Below are 17900 nucleotides of genomic sequence, written 5' to 3'. Positions count from 1 at the left end.
GGCACTGAGGTGCCCACGCTGTTCTGAGTTCAACGTGCTGCAGTGTACCATGCCACTTGCATGTCAAATTAGCTGCCTGCAGAAACATTATATGGAGCTCTCCACTCTGCATCAGTGTTGACGGCAGATGACAGCCGCTGCAGGAAATGTTTCTCTTTGCATTTTTTTTTAATCTCGCTGTTAAGGAGCAAGGTTCAGATAAAATCACTGGCGCTATTATCCCCCAACACCCCGCCTCTGGTCACGGTTAGCCATTAGATATGCGTGCGGTGATGTGAGACTCCGGGACTCGGCAGTAATTGCTTGGTTGCGCTAAAGAAAAAAGGCAAGTGGGTCCATCAGTTAGGCTGTAGGAGGCCATTCTTTCATGTAATCAATTTCGCAGCAGCAGATCACAGACCTGGATGTATTGGATGGAATTGCTCAAGATCTTAATAGTCCTGACAGCAATTATCAAGCAACAGAGCTGCATCAAGGGCTGTTAATAATAGGTTTGGCTGCAGGCAATTCTGTTGGAGGGGGGAAGTTTTCAGGGTCAGCTGTAATGCTGCTGAGATCATTTAGACGGAATGCAATAGCAAATGTGAAAGAAAGAGGCTCCTGTTTCAACAGATGTACTCTCTTCTCTTTCTCTCCTCCCTCCACCATTCCTGCATGTTATAATTAATAAAAAGGTTTTAGCATTCAGTTAAATAGTACCTTGCTATTTTTTTTAAATACTGTGTACTTCCACTTGATTTGCTAGGAAGATTTTTTTTAAAAAAAACACATTTGGAAAATGTTAAATAAAACTTGGGAAATTTCAACTTCTGAATTATTGGTGTTCAGTCCTAGGCCGTAGTTTGTGTAGCAGGGTTAGTCTGTTCATACGCTTTTGACTTGCATACATTATTTTGAATATAATAACCTCCGCATTTGATTTAATAATAATCCTTTAATTTGATACAGTGCTTTTCACATGTTCTAGGCATCTCAAAGAGCTTCATAGAACATACTGTAAAGTGAATTGACTTTTTTTGTGGGCAAAACGCGGCAGCCAATTGCACACAGCAGTGCCCCATAAACAGCCGTGGATTGTAGTGACCAATGTATTATTTTTTTTGAGGGATAATTATCAGGCATGTGGAGTAAGGAAACTTGCCCAAGATTTCGTCCTGCCGGAATCAAACCCAGGTCTCTCGCTTGCGAGAAGAGTGCTCTAACCACTGAGCTACAGAACTACGCCTTATTTATCACTTTATCACGTCGTTGAGATGTATCGAAGCGCTTCACAGAATATATTGTAAAAGACTATTTTGTGGGTGAAACGTGGCAGCCAATTTTTTTTAGAGGGAATATTGCCCCCAGAAAGCGATCCGCCAATCTACTAACAACCAGGTTTCTACTTACTGCAAGGTAAACAGAGACGTAGGGAGTAAGGAAACTTTCCTAAATTTTCTCCTCACCCAAGAATTCAACAGTTGCTAGGTGAACACGCTAATGCTACAGAACTCCATGTCCTTAGCTGGCTTACAATGGCAATTTGTGACTTAAGCGAGCTTGAGATTCATACATGTACTCTCGATTAACTCTGCTAATAGCTCTTCAAATTACCCAGACCTTCTGTGAACAGTCAACAGTCAATCACAGCCACCTCCTCTCTCTTCTCTCTTTCCCACCTTTGCTTACAGGCACTCAGTTCATTGTGTGAGCATGTTTTATACTTTTTGCTCCAATGTTCATTACTTTATATTTATCCATATTTAAAAGGCATCTGCAGTTTCTCTGCTTAATCAGTCCAGGTCTTTCTTCCCTCCTGTCAGAGTTCTTTGCATTCATCACCTGATTACCTGTAGTTTACTCAGCAGCAAGTTTTACACCCTGAGGTTGTAAGTTCCTCCATACTGAGTATGAATATTCTAACAAGATACAAATTACTTCTCTCCCCCTGTGCTGAAAGGTGTACACACACAGTCTTATTGGAAAGGTGTACTGACATTTTTTTCTAGTTTGTCAAATTGTGAATGTAATATTTCAGTTGACATGTGCTTAGCTATTTTGTAACATTTATAAATCACACTGAAACCATTTTCCTTCCTGCAATGGGCAATGCCACTATGCATCTAGATGCAAAATAAGTTTTTTTTAAAAAAAATGAACCATCTGAATATCAGCAATTAGGCTGGATTCAAATGTCTGCAATTGTTTGACACTACAGACGGCACAATTAGAAAAATGTGTAATTGTCTTCCAGTTCTTTATCCTCATGTTTTTTTTAACCAGAGTAATTGGCACTAAAGGGATTTGCCTTTTGAAGTTTCTTATCTGAAGTGTTGATCTAGATTTATTTTGTGTATTTAATTGTAGGGTACCTTACATTAAGGGTGTAGACTGACTGTTCCTGCTCTTTTAACACATGGACTTTTGTTCCTCTTTTTTTCTCTCTATCCCCCCCACCCTTCTGCCTCCGTGTTTGTGTCCTTGACTCAGTTTCTTGGTGGTATGGAGGAGCGGGTTGATCAAAGTTGCACATTGCTGATCACTTCATGGCTATTTGTTGGAAGTTGCCACATGTAAATTGCCTGCCGCGTTCACCTATATATCCATATATTCACTGCAGAACATTCCTTCATCCCACCATTACCTGCACAGGATCAACACTGAGGATTCTATCACCCTAAAATACAACTCCCTGAAATGTACCTGTTGAAATGGTTACAGTCCATTTTGTGCTTCACACACAACAGGGGCTTATTGATCTGAGCTGGATTGCTGAGCGGATGGAAGAGTAAGGGGTAAGACTTTGGGGTGGGGGGTAAGCACTGGCCAAGGCTAAGGGAATAAAACCGCAATGCAGACTTTTATTTGGAACACCAACTTGATTTGCCTGCCCACCCTCTTGGTTGGGGGATTGATGCGTGGGAGTGGAAAAAAATCCAACATCAGTAGCAATAATTGTCTGTGAGATGTTGATTGTATAATGATGTTTGAAGCCTTGCAGATACCAGATAGTTTTGAATTCATTTAGGTCTGATTTTATTCCATAAATTGAATTTGCCCGTTCTTCGGTTTGTTCCCTGCGGTTGGTCATGAGGGAAGGAGCTTTTTTTTTGGTTTGTATTTAATTTCTCGAGGAGCACTACACAACATTAGCAACGCAATGTCGACGCAAGATTCCGCGGTTCCTGGTTCCAGCTTCCGAATAATTCCATCTATCCTTTAAAAGAATTCTTGCTGCTTTTGCAGACAATCTGTTACAGAGAGTTATTGTACTCTGTTAATGCTCTTTATTTTCATTGAGTTTGCAATACTGTTTTGTTTTAACAATAAAGAGATGTGGATCCCAGGGGGAATGGATTAATTCACGCAGTTAAAGCACAGGCAAGCACTGCTTCATGTTGATGGATCGCTCTGTTGATACTAATGTAGCCCCATCAGGCTTGCTGCTTTGTGTCCTCTTTGTAGAAGTAAATGGCAGTGAGACGACCAATAAGGAATGCGAACAGCTCTGTTTTCCATAAGATGTTAACCATAAGAATCCAGAACAAATGAAATCTTCCTCCTTGGCTTTGGTTTCTGAGCATTCTGGCTCCTGCTTCCTGCATGTCCCTCGTGCCCTCTGTTCTGTCATCGGTGGCCGTGCTTTCAGCCATTACTCCCAGAAACTCTAGAACACTCTTTCTGTATCGCTGCTTCTTTCCCCATGTTCAAAATATACTGTAAAGTGAGCTGACAGTATTTTGCGGACGAAACGTGGCTATGTGTCTCTTTACTCCTTTCAAACAAAGCCATCAAGCTAGTTAGTTGTATGGCTCAAAAGTTCCCAAGCCTTATCTGAAGCCTTGGCATAAAAAATCAATGCAGTCTTTGGAATGAGCTATTTCTGCTCTGTGCTTGTGCTGGTATGTCTTCAAAAACTAATTAATTGGCTGAAATCGATGATCCTTTGCGCTTTGTTTATCTTTCAGGTGAGACTTTAAACCAAGGGTCCATCTGCCTATTCAGGTGGATATTAACGCTCCAGTAGTACTATTTGAAAAGAGAAGGGAATTTCTCTCAGTATCCTGGCCAACAATCCCCCTGATAAAATAAAGTGCTCATTCACTTCATGGTTGTTTGTTGGGCTCGGTCTGCGCAGTTGTGTTCAAATAACTGTGTTCACATATACACTCACTGCACTTTACAGAAAAATTAAACAATGTGATAAAGGTTTTATTATTTTATTAGTTACTTTGTAGGCAAATACATTTCTGAATGTTGTTCCTGCTGCTTATTACTATCAATCTGTTTGTTCTTCTTTGGTTTCCAAGTTCAAATCTTGCCCTTAAAAGTCTTGCCAACTGATTATTATTCATTTCTTTGTTGGGCGGTAACTGAACTGGGAATAGTGCCTCACACAATGCCACATCCACACTCTGGGACTTGCTGTACCTGGAGTTACAGGACCAAGCCATATGACACTTTGTGATGCAGTGCTGTGCCAGTTCGCTCCACGCCTCGCGCTGTCAGCCTGACCCTGAGACTCACTGGTTGCGTACCTGAACTGATCATCGCATACCATTGTCACTTCAGTAAGAGTAGAAAAGCTAGATGGCAACTTGGAATAAAAGAAATAATTATCACCATAGAAACTGATGGATCTGTATTGTATCGCAAGTTGGCCTCCACGCAAGGGAATAATCTGATGACTGTAAAGCAGTGGATGATGAGCCTGAGAGGCATTGGAATTTGAATTGCTTTCTCTGATCACCAACGGAGAATAATTCAAACCACCGGGGCGTTTTGAAACAGTGACTGCCAAATAAGGATTCAGAACTGCCAGTGGACAGCAAACACCTTTAATAGACTGGGGAATTTGGAAAGCAACTCGAAAGCTGAAGCCTAATGCTCTATTCAGATTGCTATGTGAATGTTATTTTGCCAGGGTGAGCAGCGCTTGTTAAAAGTGTTAAAGGTTTATTTTTCAGAAGATCAGGCATGTCCTGCCTTGGATATAACAGTAGAACCCATGGAGCTGTCATTTCAATCTGTGCAAATTTCAGTGTTACTTTTCTAAAAAGTAAAGAACAAAATACATAAGTATTTGCTTGGTGAAAGAACACCAAGGTCCATTTAGTTTGCCTTACACCATGCTTGTAGTAGCTTGACATGTCATGTTCCAAACTATATACTGCATGATGAGATATTATTTTCTAGCAGAAATCTATCTAATTTGTTCTTGAATCAAACAATACTTTCTGCTTCTACCATCTCCTTTGGGAGCCTATTCCATAAATTTACTGCTCGCTCACTGAAATAGTGTCTCTGCAGATTTGTTATAAATTAACCCCCTTTATCACAGGTTGTGTCCTCTCGTTCTACTATATACTATAAGCAGTTAAGGTATTTCTAACTATAATTTGATTGAATGATTAGCCATTATTATCTTGACTTGGTGTGAGGAGCCTTTCTAATTTCCCAGTGCTTTAATATCCATCATACTTTATTTTACTGTTTCTGAATCAATCCCTCTTCTGAAATGCGTACTGCGGCTGTGTTTACAGAACATTTTATTCTCCTCACCCTTCGTTCATCAACTCAATTGCAAAGCTGAACACTTCAACAAAGTTTCAGCTAAGAATACCTTATTAAACTGTTGTTGCAAGAGGGTAAACATTACATTCAAATATTAGAAGAGAAAAAAATTCATTAAATATAAAATTGCACCGAGTTCCTTTGTAGCCCTTTATCAGTACTCTGAAACATTATTCTGCATGACGGGTGCTATATAAATGCAAGTTGTTGATGACATATCTCTCAATTTTTCACAAGTAATTACTGTCAAGTGTAGTAGCCTTTTTTATAGACAAACACGGCAGCTATTTTGCAAACGGCAATATCTCACAACTAGCCCAAAAATGACTGATTGCTTTATTTGCATGATTTTAGGTTAGGCAGCGGGGAGAAACTCCTTTCTCTTTTCAAGCAGTCTCATGGGATCTCTAAAACGTTCACCTGAAGAATAGACAGGCATGACCTCCGTTTCGTGTCTCACTGGAAAAGAGAGCCCAATCCGATAATGCATTGCTTACCCACCAGTCCACTTGAGTGTCAGCCTACTGTGAGCTTAAGTCCCTCTGCAGGGCTTAAACTAATAACCTTCTGACCCAAAAACGATCCTTGCCCTGCTAAATATATAGAGCTCTCTGGCGACACATGGTGAAACAACCTACCTGGTAAATAGGAGCTGAATAAGCAGCTATGGCCAGTGCTGTGCTGGTTAGCACTGAAGATTTTGAAGAGCTGGTGAATGAGCATGTTTTGTCATTTTTATTCCCGATTAGCATGCAGTTTGTTCGGAGGCACTGGTGCTGTCTATTTCCAGCCTGTAACGCCATATGTCTTGTTTTTATATCTACTTTTCATATTTCAGTTTCAGCATGACTTACCACCTCACACCCGTGCACTGCATGTACAATTCACTGCAATCTGTTTTGTGGGGGGGGGTAGGGGCGCGGGGGAGGAATTATAGATGATGGTTCAAAACTTGCTTTGANTTTTTTTCTGAACTAACCCGGTTCGTTAAGACTCGCTGCTTTTCCCAAGGCAAATAAATTGGTTTGTATTGCCAGAAAGTGGCTGCTGGCAAAATATTCTCTTCAGCCTCAAGCTGCTCACTGGGTGGGAGTTGGAGGGAAGGACTTGTATATGTACTAATTACTTCTGTTAGCACAGTCCATGCATTTTCGTTCTTGCTCCTCCTTCACATTCCTATGTCCCAAAGGACATGTGGCTGTTTTCTTCCCAGCCAACTCGTGCTTGCCCTACCACTGTCACCCATGGACTGGGCTTCAGACCAGGTCATCTTCCTGTTCGAGCCCTCAGCTGCATGCTTGATGTTTGATCCAGAAAACCAAGTGATTGGATACCTAACTCCATACTTATCAAGTGCATGTCTCGCGGCAATGCACAATATGACTTTTTTCCCTTCCAACTTGAATAAACAACAAGATGAAAGATATTCCTCCGGGTTCTTTAGGAGAGGAAGAGGCTCAATGGGATGATTAGCTTCTGCTTGTTCCTAAGGCAACTTTGGATCCATTCCGTTCCGGTCTTCAGCACTGATTAAAACTGAATTAGAACAGAACATGATGCCCTGAAGAGAGTAACAAGGGATTGGGTGTCATTTTGGCTCAGCTGTTTGCACTGTTGTCCCTGAGTCAAAGGTTGAGTTCAAGCCCTACACTGCACTTGAGTTCATTGTCTAGGTTGACGTTTTTGTATGGGGATCACTACATTATCAGAAATGCCGGACTTTGAATGAGATGAGACATTGAACTGAGGTTCTGCCTGCCTGTTCAGGTGGATGTTAACCATCCTCAGACATTATTTGACTGGTGTCCTAATCCTCCAGATAAACTGATCATTTCACGGGTGTTTGTGGGACATGGCTTGTGCGTAAATTGGTTATTGCGTTTGCCTACAAATTCGCAGTCACTTCATTTCACAGCAATTACCAGAAACGTGCTGTCTCCCACCTCACCCTCCAAACAACTTGGTTGATGGACTTGTTGTATTGCAAAGAATTTATTCAATTGGAAACAAAGATTGTAGAGCAGTTTGCAGTTCAGAGCAGCAGGGCAAAATATTGTAGAGCAGGTCTGTGGTACATGCTGCAGATACTGTGTTTCTGTATGTTAATTGTTTTGCTTTCTTAGGACCTACCTTTCTCTGGCCTCCATCTATTGCTTCCAAGATGCAGGGTAATATTTCGCCCACAAAATATACAGTCAATTCACGTTACTCTGTATATTCTGTGAAGCGCTTTGAGATGACTAGGAAGACGTGAGAAGGCACCTTTATTTTGCATCTCACTCCAGTGATGCAATCCAGATCAGTGATCTGGTATATTGTAGAGGTGACTCCAGTTCATGGTATGGTACATGAATGGGAGCCTTTGATCGACATACTGGAAAAGCAAAGCCTTTCTATTGTTCTGTTTGTTAGTGTGTTACAGAGTGGTAACTATATCCAATGAATGTGAGAAAGGTTTCTGATACTGTTCTGCTAGTGTTGATTAGTACAACTGCTGTTCATTTCTGGCTACATAACTTTTCACAGTGCAATTTGTTGCTAAGCCTCATTATTTGTGACCTATAAACGCCACTTGTGGGCTTTCTCAAGTTTTCTAGTGAATTGATTTAATCATGAGGTGTGCTGCGCCTGTGCTGATGGCTAAGCATTCAATTGAAACCCTATCTATACCTGTACCTTTCCAGGTTATCCCCTGCCTATTACGCCCATCGGATCATCCAGTACCTCTCTCGTAGGGACAGCATTCGACAGCGCTCGATGCGATATCCGACGAACCGAACGCGAGCCAGTTTGGAAAGTTCAGCGAGCAGCCAGTCTCAGCCCATTGATAGCGCTGATATGGATTTTGATGATTTTGAGTAAGTACAGTTTGCATTTTTTTCATTCAATTCATGGCAGGACGACAAGTGGTGGCCGACACTTAAACCCTCAAAGCAATAAATAACCTTCTTGTCAGGGTTCCAAATGGGGCGTTCCACGACAGTGTATAAGTAACAGAGGCTTGATCAATGTATCTGTCTCCCTCTGTCTCTTTCCTTTCCCCCAAGGAAAAGTCTGAAGTAATGAATGGCAATTAGCATCTAATTTGAGAATCCATCTGGCCTCTTCCCCACCCACCATCACATTACTACTGCTAGTAATTACAATAATAATGCTAGGTGGTGAAATTTAACTTGGCCTTTTACATCAGCCGCAGAGGTCTCCATTGTCTGTGTTATGAGGACCCTCCAGCTCCTGAACAGCATAACGGTACAACACAAGGACACGTAGATCAGAAGCTACATGTTCAAATGGCAGTCTGCCCACTCCCCCCACCCAACTAACCGATGGCTAGTCGTTGGTTTCTCTTTGGTGTTTGAAGGATAGATAGCCCCTTGTTGTAGTTGCCCGACTGTGATTCTCATGGCCAAGTACCTTGCCAATACTGTCTGATCACGCTCACGCATGAATAATCATCACTGGGTGAAATTGTGCAACTCAGCAGGAGGAGGAACGATTCTAACCCCTTTGGGAGAATCTGTGGAGATGAGCCTGTTGGTTGTCTTACCTTTATCGGAAATCTAGCTTTGGTGCTCAGTAACTCTTTTCTGCTTATGTCTCCACTCTTGTCAGGGCACTTGGCCAGGCCTGTTACTGTCCTGTGATTGCTGCCTATGGAATACAGCCAGTCAGGGTGGAATGTTAGATTGATGGATTGGACTTTCCTTGATTCCCTCGGGTTGAAGGGGTCATTTCAGAGTTTACTGACTGGAAATGTGGCTGGTTGTTCGATTTGCTCCTACAGATTTAACAAGAGTCTATTGTGCTGCAAATTCTTAAATGGTTCATAGCAAACCTAACAATTGTTTATTCTGTAGCTGATCTACAAAAGGAAACAATTTAAATGATTCACAAATAACGCCCTTTTCTCAAGTCTTCAAGTGGTTTGCAGTGCTGAACCACTGTTATCTATATATGTGCTTGGCACTGTACCAGTCCCCTGTTGACATTTTAAATGGTTCTTTATTAGATTTAGACTGGCGCCATACATGTATAGGATTCTCTGCCAGACCGTGTGTGTGTGTCTGTGTGTGTGTGTTGTGTTGCAAATGAGCATCTTGTTGAACATGTGGCGGCTTGGCTCAGTTAGCAGTGCTCATTCACCTCTGGGAGGAAAAGTTGTGAATTTGAACCCAATGTTGGGACTTTGGGCTGACTCTCTTAGTATAGTACTGCACTGTCGGAAGTGCTGTTATTTAGCTAAGACATTAGATTGATTTCCCACCTGCCTGATCTTCAAGGGAACATTTGAGAGATTACATGAGCGATCCTGTGACACTATTCACACAGAAAAAGGCATTTTTTCTTTCAGTGTCTTGTTCAACAACAACGTTACAGATATATCAGTTATTCACATCATGGCTGTAAGTGGGAGATTGTTGCTCAAAATGGCTGCCATATTTGTTGCAATTGACAGTAATTATTGTAAAGTGCTTTGTGACGTTTCCCCATGATAGGCTGTAAGAACCAACGCAAGTCCTTTTTTTGCTTTCCAGTTGTACTTCGATCAGATGTTAAGGTGATCAAGTTAGTTTTGTCCCAGACAGTGCAATTTGTAATACATTAATTGGCATAGCCCTTCCCGTATGAGTGATTTCATTGTTCCTTGATTGGAAAATTTGATTTTGAAGACAGGACTGTTTGGATGTAATTAATGGCTGGCTTCTTCTTCGGGCTGCCAGTTATCCGATGATCCTGCATTAATTCTCCCATTCATTTTGGAATAGTGTAAAACAGCTGCTGTGTAAATGCTGTCGAATATGCGCCTCTGTTTTTCGTTCCTCATCAAGTTTTAATTATTCCCAGCTGGGAGCAGTTTTCCTTGCCCTTAACGCCTCGACAAAAAAAAGCAATGGAACCAATCGATAAATAAATTCTACTATCTCTTCAAAAAAAATTAAAAGCTGTTGTACAAAACCATTAAATACAGTTGAAAAAAAAATCCTGGTCGTTGTTGGCAGTAGCGATGTTAATTGACAATAAGCACACCAGCCTCTGAGCTCCAGATATATTGTTTGTGAATCATTAAACGCTTTCATTTTTATAGACTTCTGGGAGATGAGTGAGAGATGCGTTTTGTGGGAGTAGTGCAAGATCTATTCTGTCCATTAAAAAAAATTCCAATGTTTTTACTTTAAGAGCTGGTATGATTGGGAGCCAAAGTTTTCTTAAAGTTTCACTTGAGTTGTTTGTTGCTGAGCTGTGATCAATCACGTCTCTGGTTCCCTGTATCCCTGTGCCCAGTGGAGCCCTGCACCACATGCTACTGACAGGTGATTTTTTTGTGCTTGGATAAGTGAAGGCTTGAGAAGTGGCTCGCTTGCTCAAATTCAGTTCCTACAGCGTTGATCTGAACGGAAGGCTGTCTGGCCTAATCTGTACCCAGTACTTTAGCCCTGAACTAGGCGGTGCACCAAATGATGTGGAGTTAGTTCTGTTCGGTTGAGCTGCTCAGCGGTCACTAGTTGTGCAGGGTTCCTGTAACAATGGTTAGAAATGAGACAACCGGAAGGTATAGGCAGCTCCTGTCTGATGTTTGTTTTCCGAATAGTCAGGGCATTCGATTGAAGGATCAATGTTAACAGGAATAACACTAAGATGGGCTTTTTTCCCTACAAATTCTGCCATCATTCCCGAGGTCTTTAACAAGGATGTTACAACCTTATCTGTTCTGATTATCCATCATTATTTTAAGAATATCTATATGTCCGGTTTCACTTTTTGTTAAACACAGTAACAAACATACGTGCGCGTGAGAGCAAACGCGCACACACACGCGCGCGTGAGAGCAAACGCACACACACACACACACGCGCTTCAGAAGATGCGTTTCACTGGCTGTGAGCAGTCATTGATTGGCACACGGCTCACTCTGCTACACTGCTTGCCGACCTGTGAAATTGCATGGAAATGGAGGGACTCTGGGTTCTATATGTCTCTATTCTGTTTTTAACAGTGCAGGTGACTTATTAGTTACTGCATGTAAAATGTTTAAACTCCTGCATTTATGAAATGAGCCGAGGAGGGTGGAGGGGGAGAATCGACATTATTGATCTCATCGGGTTAATGAAGGCTTTTTTTTAATCATTGTAAAACTTTGCCCAGTGTATAAAGAGACACTGATTCCACACAAAGCTGCCTGATAAATCCTCGCATGGGGAGATGTGAAAAACCCTGCAACAAAGCCACCTAACCCACAAGCAACATTGCCCTTTTTGAAGGGATTCTATTAATTGTTTTGCGGGTTTCGAAGCAAATGAGGAGGAGGTTTGCCAATGTTTTCTTCCCCTGAAGGCAGAGTCCCTTTAATGTCAGAACTGTGGTATGGAGGAGCATTTTGATCATTCTAGGATCCCAATAGGAGAAATACCTTATTCTTGGCACTTGGAAGAAGGAGGTTAAGCGAATGTTTAGATCAGTGGTGGGCAACCTTTTTGGTCGGCCAAGAAAATAAATATTCTTGATTGAATATTTTTTGATTTATGCCATAAATCAAGGAATATTCAATCACGAAACAAATGCACATTGATTTGAAATGGACTCTCCGTGACTAGGGCGAGTGTTTGACTGGCCACTTCTTGTCAGCCCCGTGGGTCATGGTCACCACCACTTTAGATGTAATTACTTAACACGGAAGGTAGTTAATGTTTTGAATCCAGTGGAGGATAAAAGTGGGCCTGGAGAGGTCAGTTCATGGGAGGATTGACCAGTGTCATCTGCATTTTCAGGTCACTGCTGAAGACCTTTCTTTTTGACCGCGCCTTTGGTCACCTTCCTCCCCGGGATCCGTCACTGTGAAGCGCGCTGAGACGCCATCCGGCGTGGAGGGCGCTATATAAATCAAAGTTGTTGTTGTTGCATGTCTGTGCCTGAGGGGTGAAGTTTTGTAAGGTCAACGAGCAGAGATCAGAGAGCTTAAAAAGAAGAGTACAGGGAATGCCTGATAATATGGAATAGTTGGGACCTTTAATCCTTTGTGTGCGTGCGCGTGCGTCTGTGTGTCTGCTCTGTGTGTGTCTGCTCTGTGTGTGTGTGTCTGATCTGCGCGCATGTGTGCCTGATCTGGGTGTTTGCATGTGTGTGTCTGGTCAGGGTGTGTGTGTCTGGTCAGGGTGCGTGTGTGTGCGTCTGGTCAGGGTGTTTGTGTATGTCTGGTCAGGGTGTGTGTGTGTGTCTGGTCGGGGGTGTGTGTGTCTGGTCGGGGGTGTGTGTGTCTGGTGGGGTGTGTGTGTGTCTGGTGGGGTGTGTGTGTGTCTGGTCGGGTGTGTGTGTGTCTGGTCGGGTGTGTGTGTGTCTGGTCAGGGTGTGTGTAGTCAGGGTGTGTATGTCTGGTCAGGGTGCGTGCGTGTGTGGTCAGGGTGCGTGCGTGTGTCTGGTCAGGGTGCGTGTGTCTGGTCAGGGTGCGTGCGTGTGTCTGGTCAGGGTGCGTGCGTGTGTCTGGTCAGGGTGCGTGCGTGTGTCTGGTCAGGGTGCGTGCGTGTGTCTGGTCAGGGTGCGTGCGTGTGTCTGGTCAGGGTGCGTGCGTGTGTCTGGTCAGGGGGTGTGTGTAGTCAGGGTATGTGTGTAGTCAGGGTGTGTGTGTCTGGTAAGGGTGTGTGTGTCTGGTCAGGGTGTGTGCGTGTGTCTGGTCAGGGTGCGTGCGTGTATGTGTCTGGTCAGGGTGCGTGCGTGTCTGGTCAGGGTGCGTGTGTGGTCAGGGTGAGTGCGTGTGTGGTCAGGGTGCGTGCGTGTGTGGTCAGGGTGCGTGCGTGTGTGGTCAGGGTGCGTGCGTGTCTGGTCAGGGTGCGTGTGTGTGTGTCTGGTCAGGGTGCGTGTGTGTGTGTCTGGTCAGGGTGCGTGTGTGTGTCTGGTCAGGGTGCGTTTGTGTGGGTCTGCCATGTGTGTGTGTGTGTGGGTCTGCCATGTGTGTGTGTGTGGTCTGCTCTGTGTGTGTGCGGGTCTGCGTCTGCTCTCTGTGTGTGCGCGCATCTGCGTCTGCTCTCTCTGTGTGTGTGTGTGCGCGTCTGCGTCTGCTCTCTGTGTGCATGGGTTTTCGTCTGCTCTGTGTGTGTGTGTGTGGGTCTGCTCTGTGTGTGGGTCTGCTCTGTGTGTGTGTGTGGGTCTGCTCTGTGTGTGGGTCTGCTCTGTGTGTGTGGGTCTGCTCTGTGTGTGTGTGGGTCTGCTCTGTGTGTGTGTGCGTCTGCTCTGTGTGTGTGGGTCTGCTCTGTGTGTGTGGGTCTGCTCTGTGTGTGTGTGCGTCTGCTCTGTGTGTGTGCGTCTGCTCTGTGTGTGGGTCTCCTCTGTGTGTGCGTCTGCTCTGTGTGTGTGGGTCTGCTCTGTGTGTGTGGGTCTGCTCTGTATGTGTTTGTGGATCTGCTCTGTGTGTGTTTGTGGGTCTGCTCTGTGTGTGTGTGTGTGTGTGTGTTGGTCTGCTCTGTGTGTGTGTGGGTCTGCCTGCTCTGTATGTGTGTGCGGGTCTGTTCTGTGTGTGTGTGTGTGTGAGTCTGCGTCTGCTCTGTGTGTGTGGGTCTGCGTCTGCTCTGTGTGTGTGTGTGTGTGCATCTGCTCTGTCTGTGTGTGTGGGTCTGCTCTGTGTGTGTGTCTGTTCTTCATATGTCTGTATGTGTGTCTGCTCTGTGTGTGGGTCTGCTCTTTATATGTCTATATGTGTGTCTGCTCTGTGTGTGTGTGTCTGCTCTTTGTGTGTCTGCCTATGTGTGTGTTCTGCCTCTCTGTCTGTGCGCGTGCCTCTGTGACTGTGTGTGTGTGTGTGTGTGTTTACCTCTCTGTGTCTGTCTATATGTATGTGTGCCTACAAATAACATGCACACAATAATGGTTCCAGCAATGCTTTGTGTCCCTCTCCTATAAATCTTTCGGAGTAAGCAATTGTGATTTCAGTTGTTGCATTCGGGTCTAATTTAAATGTGTTCCCCGAAGGGGAATGAGTGGAGAGTTATTCAATCCATCATTGTGGATTAGTCAGGAGGGCTGTATCCTTAATCGCTGAGCTCTATTTGAGCCACACCATAGAATTGTGCTATTAGTATTGAAAAATATTCCAGGCTGCATGGAAAAGCCATCGGGTTGTTCAGAAAGATAAACACATTTGCAATCACAGATCAGAGGTTGATCGTACTTTATTCCTCCACAAACAACGAAACTCTGCCAAGTTTCCAACTAAAGCAGAGGTTTTGTTTGGTCAGCTGAATGTCTGATACATGCAGAAGCCCATCACCATGCCTAAGAATATCCGGAGGTTTGTATATGGAGATTCCCCTTTTGTTTGGAATGGAGTGTGCACTCTCTCCCTGGAGGGATGCAATCCTGTTTCTTTAATTCCAGGGAGTATTAGGCACAGGTCGGAGAGAACCAAGGCTCCAGGATCCCAGAGTGTGCTTTGGGGGTAACAGCTGCATCTTCTTAACTCTGCTTAAGGTCACCTCCTCCCTCCCCGGCTCGGCGTCAGAGCCCTGCTCTGTTGCCCTGCAAGTTGTTGTTGAGACACACAACCCTCCATGAAATGTATGAGCTTTCCTAGAGGAGAGTTTGCTGTGCAGAAAATGCGGATAGTGAACAGAATTGGCAAAGTAAAACTAAGTTGCGTGTTGTGCCATGGTGAGATCGGCAATGTGTAAGGAGGTTGTGCATCGTTTTAGTCACTGCCTACAACAACCTCAGCCACAGCATAGTCGAATGCCTCAACAACCTTCTGTCTGGGTTTACTTATCAGGACAGGTTTTTGTCACTGTTGCAGCCCCACTTGATCAGTGTTATTCAAATAATTATTTGCGGAAAATTGATGAGGGTTAGAGGAAAAGAGCGTCAGCGAGGTTGGCTCCAGTGGGGGGAGATTGTACCAGCTCCAGCAGACACAATGGGCCGACTGTAGCTCAGTGATTAGAGCACTCGCCTTGCAAGCGAGAGACCTGGGTTCACTTCTCGGCAGGGCGAAACCTTGAGCAACTTTTCTTACTCCACACGCCTGATAATAATCCCTCCAAAACAAAACAATGATAAATTGGTCATTTTCAATCCATGACTGTTTGTGATATTGCTGTGCTCAATTGGCTGCCGCGTTCGCCCACAAATATACAGTCAATTCACTTTACAATATATTCTGTGAAGCGCTTTGAGACGTCAAGAAGACGTGAAAAGCGCTAAATCAAATGCAAGGATTATTATTACTGGCCTTTGTACTGTAACTCTAATTGCATTCCATTACTTTGTGTTTCTTAAGTTTTCCTTTATTTGTGTTTTATTTATCTTGCTGTATTGCATAATGCTAAGGGGAAACCTTTCTTTTATCAGTGTGATTTGTGGTATTTCCAAGCTGGATTCATTATGGAAATTGGATTTATCCCCTTCAAAATTTTGAGGCCTGTTATTTTTTGTCTCGAATGCCTGGGATTTGCGATTTTCTGGCTATTGTTCCAAAATTTGGAAAGTACCCAAAGTGATTCAGCTCCCTAGACTGTTCTACCAGAATTCGCTTGTTAAATCACTGTGTGGCACCTGAAATAACCTGTCACTGAATGTGCTGAATGCTTATATTGTCAGTAAATAACTTACATCTGTTGCCTTTGTGAGTCCATTAGGGCCAGGTTTAATTTTAATGATCAAGTACATTGAGTCAAGTACCAATTTTATTTTGCACTGCACAGTGTTTCCCATCCCAAGGTGCCTTTGAGATTCATGTGAGTTGAATGGAAAGAAAAAGTGAGTCAATTTCCCCCCACTATGCTTCAGTGTGAAATGTTCAGAGCCTTTATGGCTTTCTCGAGGCAGCATTCACTTCATGAAGACACAGAAGCTGAGATTTATTGTCTTGTTTAAGATGAGTTTCTCCCCACTCTCTCCTTTTTACAGATCATTGTGGTTAGTGCTTACTTCAGTGAAAATATAAACTTAAATCTTGGTCAGGCAGCAGTTTAGGCAAAATAAATCTAAGTCATTTCTGAGACTTGGCATTTGAACACTTATTTAAAAGCCAGACTTGTTGTTCTGCTACTCATTCTATCCCGGTGGAAAGCATTTGTTCTAATCTAGACTGAAAGAACTTGGCATTTTTTTTACCATCACATCAGTATCTTAAAGCACTTCACAGTAAATCTTAACAAGTATAGACACTATTTTTTTTGTAGACGGACATAAACATCCATTTTTGTGTGTGTAGCGAGGCCCCACAATCAGCCATGCAGCGAATGACTGATTTTATCAAGAGGAATGATGACCAGGACACCCGACAAACTCCCTTCTCTTTACAAATGAACACATTTCATTCCTTGTGGTTGAGTGGTTTAAACCTTGTGCGGTACCTTTCACCACTCACCTCCTTGTCATGTAGTTCAGATTGATGCTAAATATGCCACTGTCCTTTTCCAAAGAAAAGCAAGGAGTTGTCTCTCTCTGTAACCTGGTGAATATTCCACCTTCAGCCATATTGCCCAAAAAATTGCACTTGACTCACAGCTAGCTGTGGGGCAGCTGAGCAGAGTAGCTGTGTGTTCAATGTACTTCTCTTCGCCCTTCTAGTGTTAGTTACCTGTAGAATTGGCTCCTTAGTAGTAATATATGGCTAAAGAATCAGACCAAACCCTGCTGTAAAAGTCTAGAGTTTGCTTCTTACTCCTTTCAAACTTTAAATTTGTTTGAAGTGTAAATGTCAATTTGTGCCTTGGTGCGAGTGGTTCAGTTTGGTTAGAAATGTGGTTTGATTAAGCGTTATGAAGTAGATCCAGGCCTGTGCATTTTTTTCAGCAGAGAATTGGAATCTACTGCGACATTGTCCAGTCTTTGGCAAAGCTGCCTGGTGGGAAATTACTTTGTAATCTCTTTTTTAAAAAGAAAATATACAAAAGATTCCTCCGTCGCAGCAACGTGTAATACATTTGATTTCAGATTTTAAATTAAATTGCTATCGGTGAGCACAGCAGAAATGTTTTTTTTAAAAAAGGTTTAAATTAAATTTCAACAACAAATAAAAGTATTTGCATAAATCTTGCTGATTCAGTGGGGTGTCGAGGGAGTCAAACTTTCTATAACGAAAGTATTCAGAATGATATTTCACAGTGGTGAAGTTTTGCTGTATTTGCAAGTGTGCTTGTTCTAGGCAACTGAACTATTTGTTTTTATCTCATTGCTGGAAAGGGAGGTGGTGGAGTCAGAGGAGAGAGAAAGGAAGAGCTCCCTATGCTCTCAGCCTTTACTAACTGTTCCCATGCCTCTGAACGCTCGGTTGCTAGGAATTGTACGATGCTGAACACTACAGGTGCACTGACAACGCAGGTTTTAAAGAAAAATGAAAATGCATTGCCCTCTGTGGTTTT

General features: G+C 43.2%; 1 protein-coding gene across 7 annotated transcripts in view; it reads left to right on the top strand.

Annotated features, from left to right (window-relative positions):
- LOC103186020 (activating molecule in BECN1-regulated autophagy protein 1) overlaps window positions 1-17900 on the top strand; it is a 163843-nt gene that overhangs the window by 47988 nt on the left and 97955 nt on the right. For 6 of the 7 annotated variants that reach the window (XM_007904817.2, XM_042341376.1, XM_042341377.1 and 3 more), the window contains exon 9: window positions 8238-8411. The exons of the other annotated variant lie outside the window; for it this stretch is intronic. In XM_007904817.2, the coding sequence (XP_007903008.1) occupies window positions 8238-8411 (174 nt within the window). The remainder of the gene's footprint in view (window positions 1-8237; window positions 8412-17900) is intronic. 7 annotated transcript variants of the gene reach the window in all.

Source organism: Callorhinchus milii, unplaced genomic scaffold, assembly GCF_018977255.1.
Source record: "Callorhinchus milii isolate IMCB2004 unplaced genomic scaffold, IMCB_Cmil_1.0 Scaffold17, whole genome shotgun sequence".
In the NCBI taxonomy this organism is placed as follows: domain Eukaryota; kingdom Metazoa; phylum Chordata; class Chondrichthyes; order Chimaeriformes; family Callorhinchidae; genus Callorhinchus; species Callorhinchus milii.
This window is presented reverse-complemented; position numbering and strand designations above follow the sequence as displayed.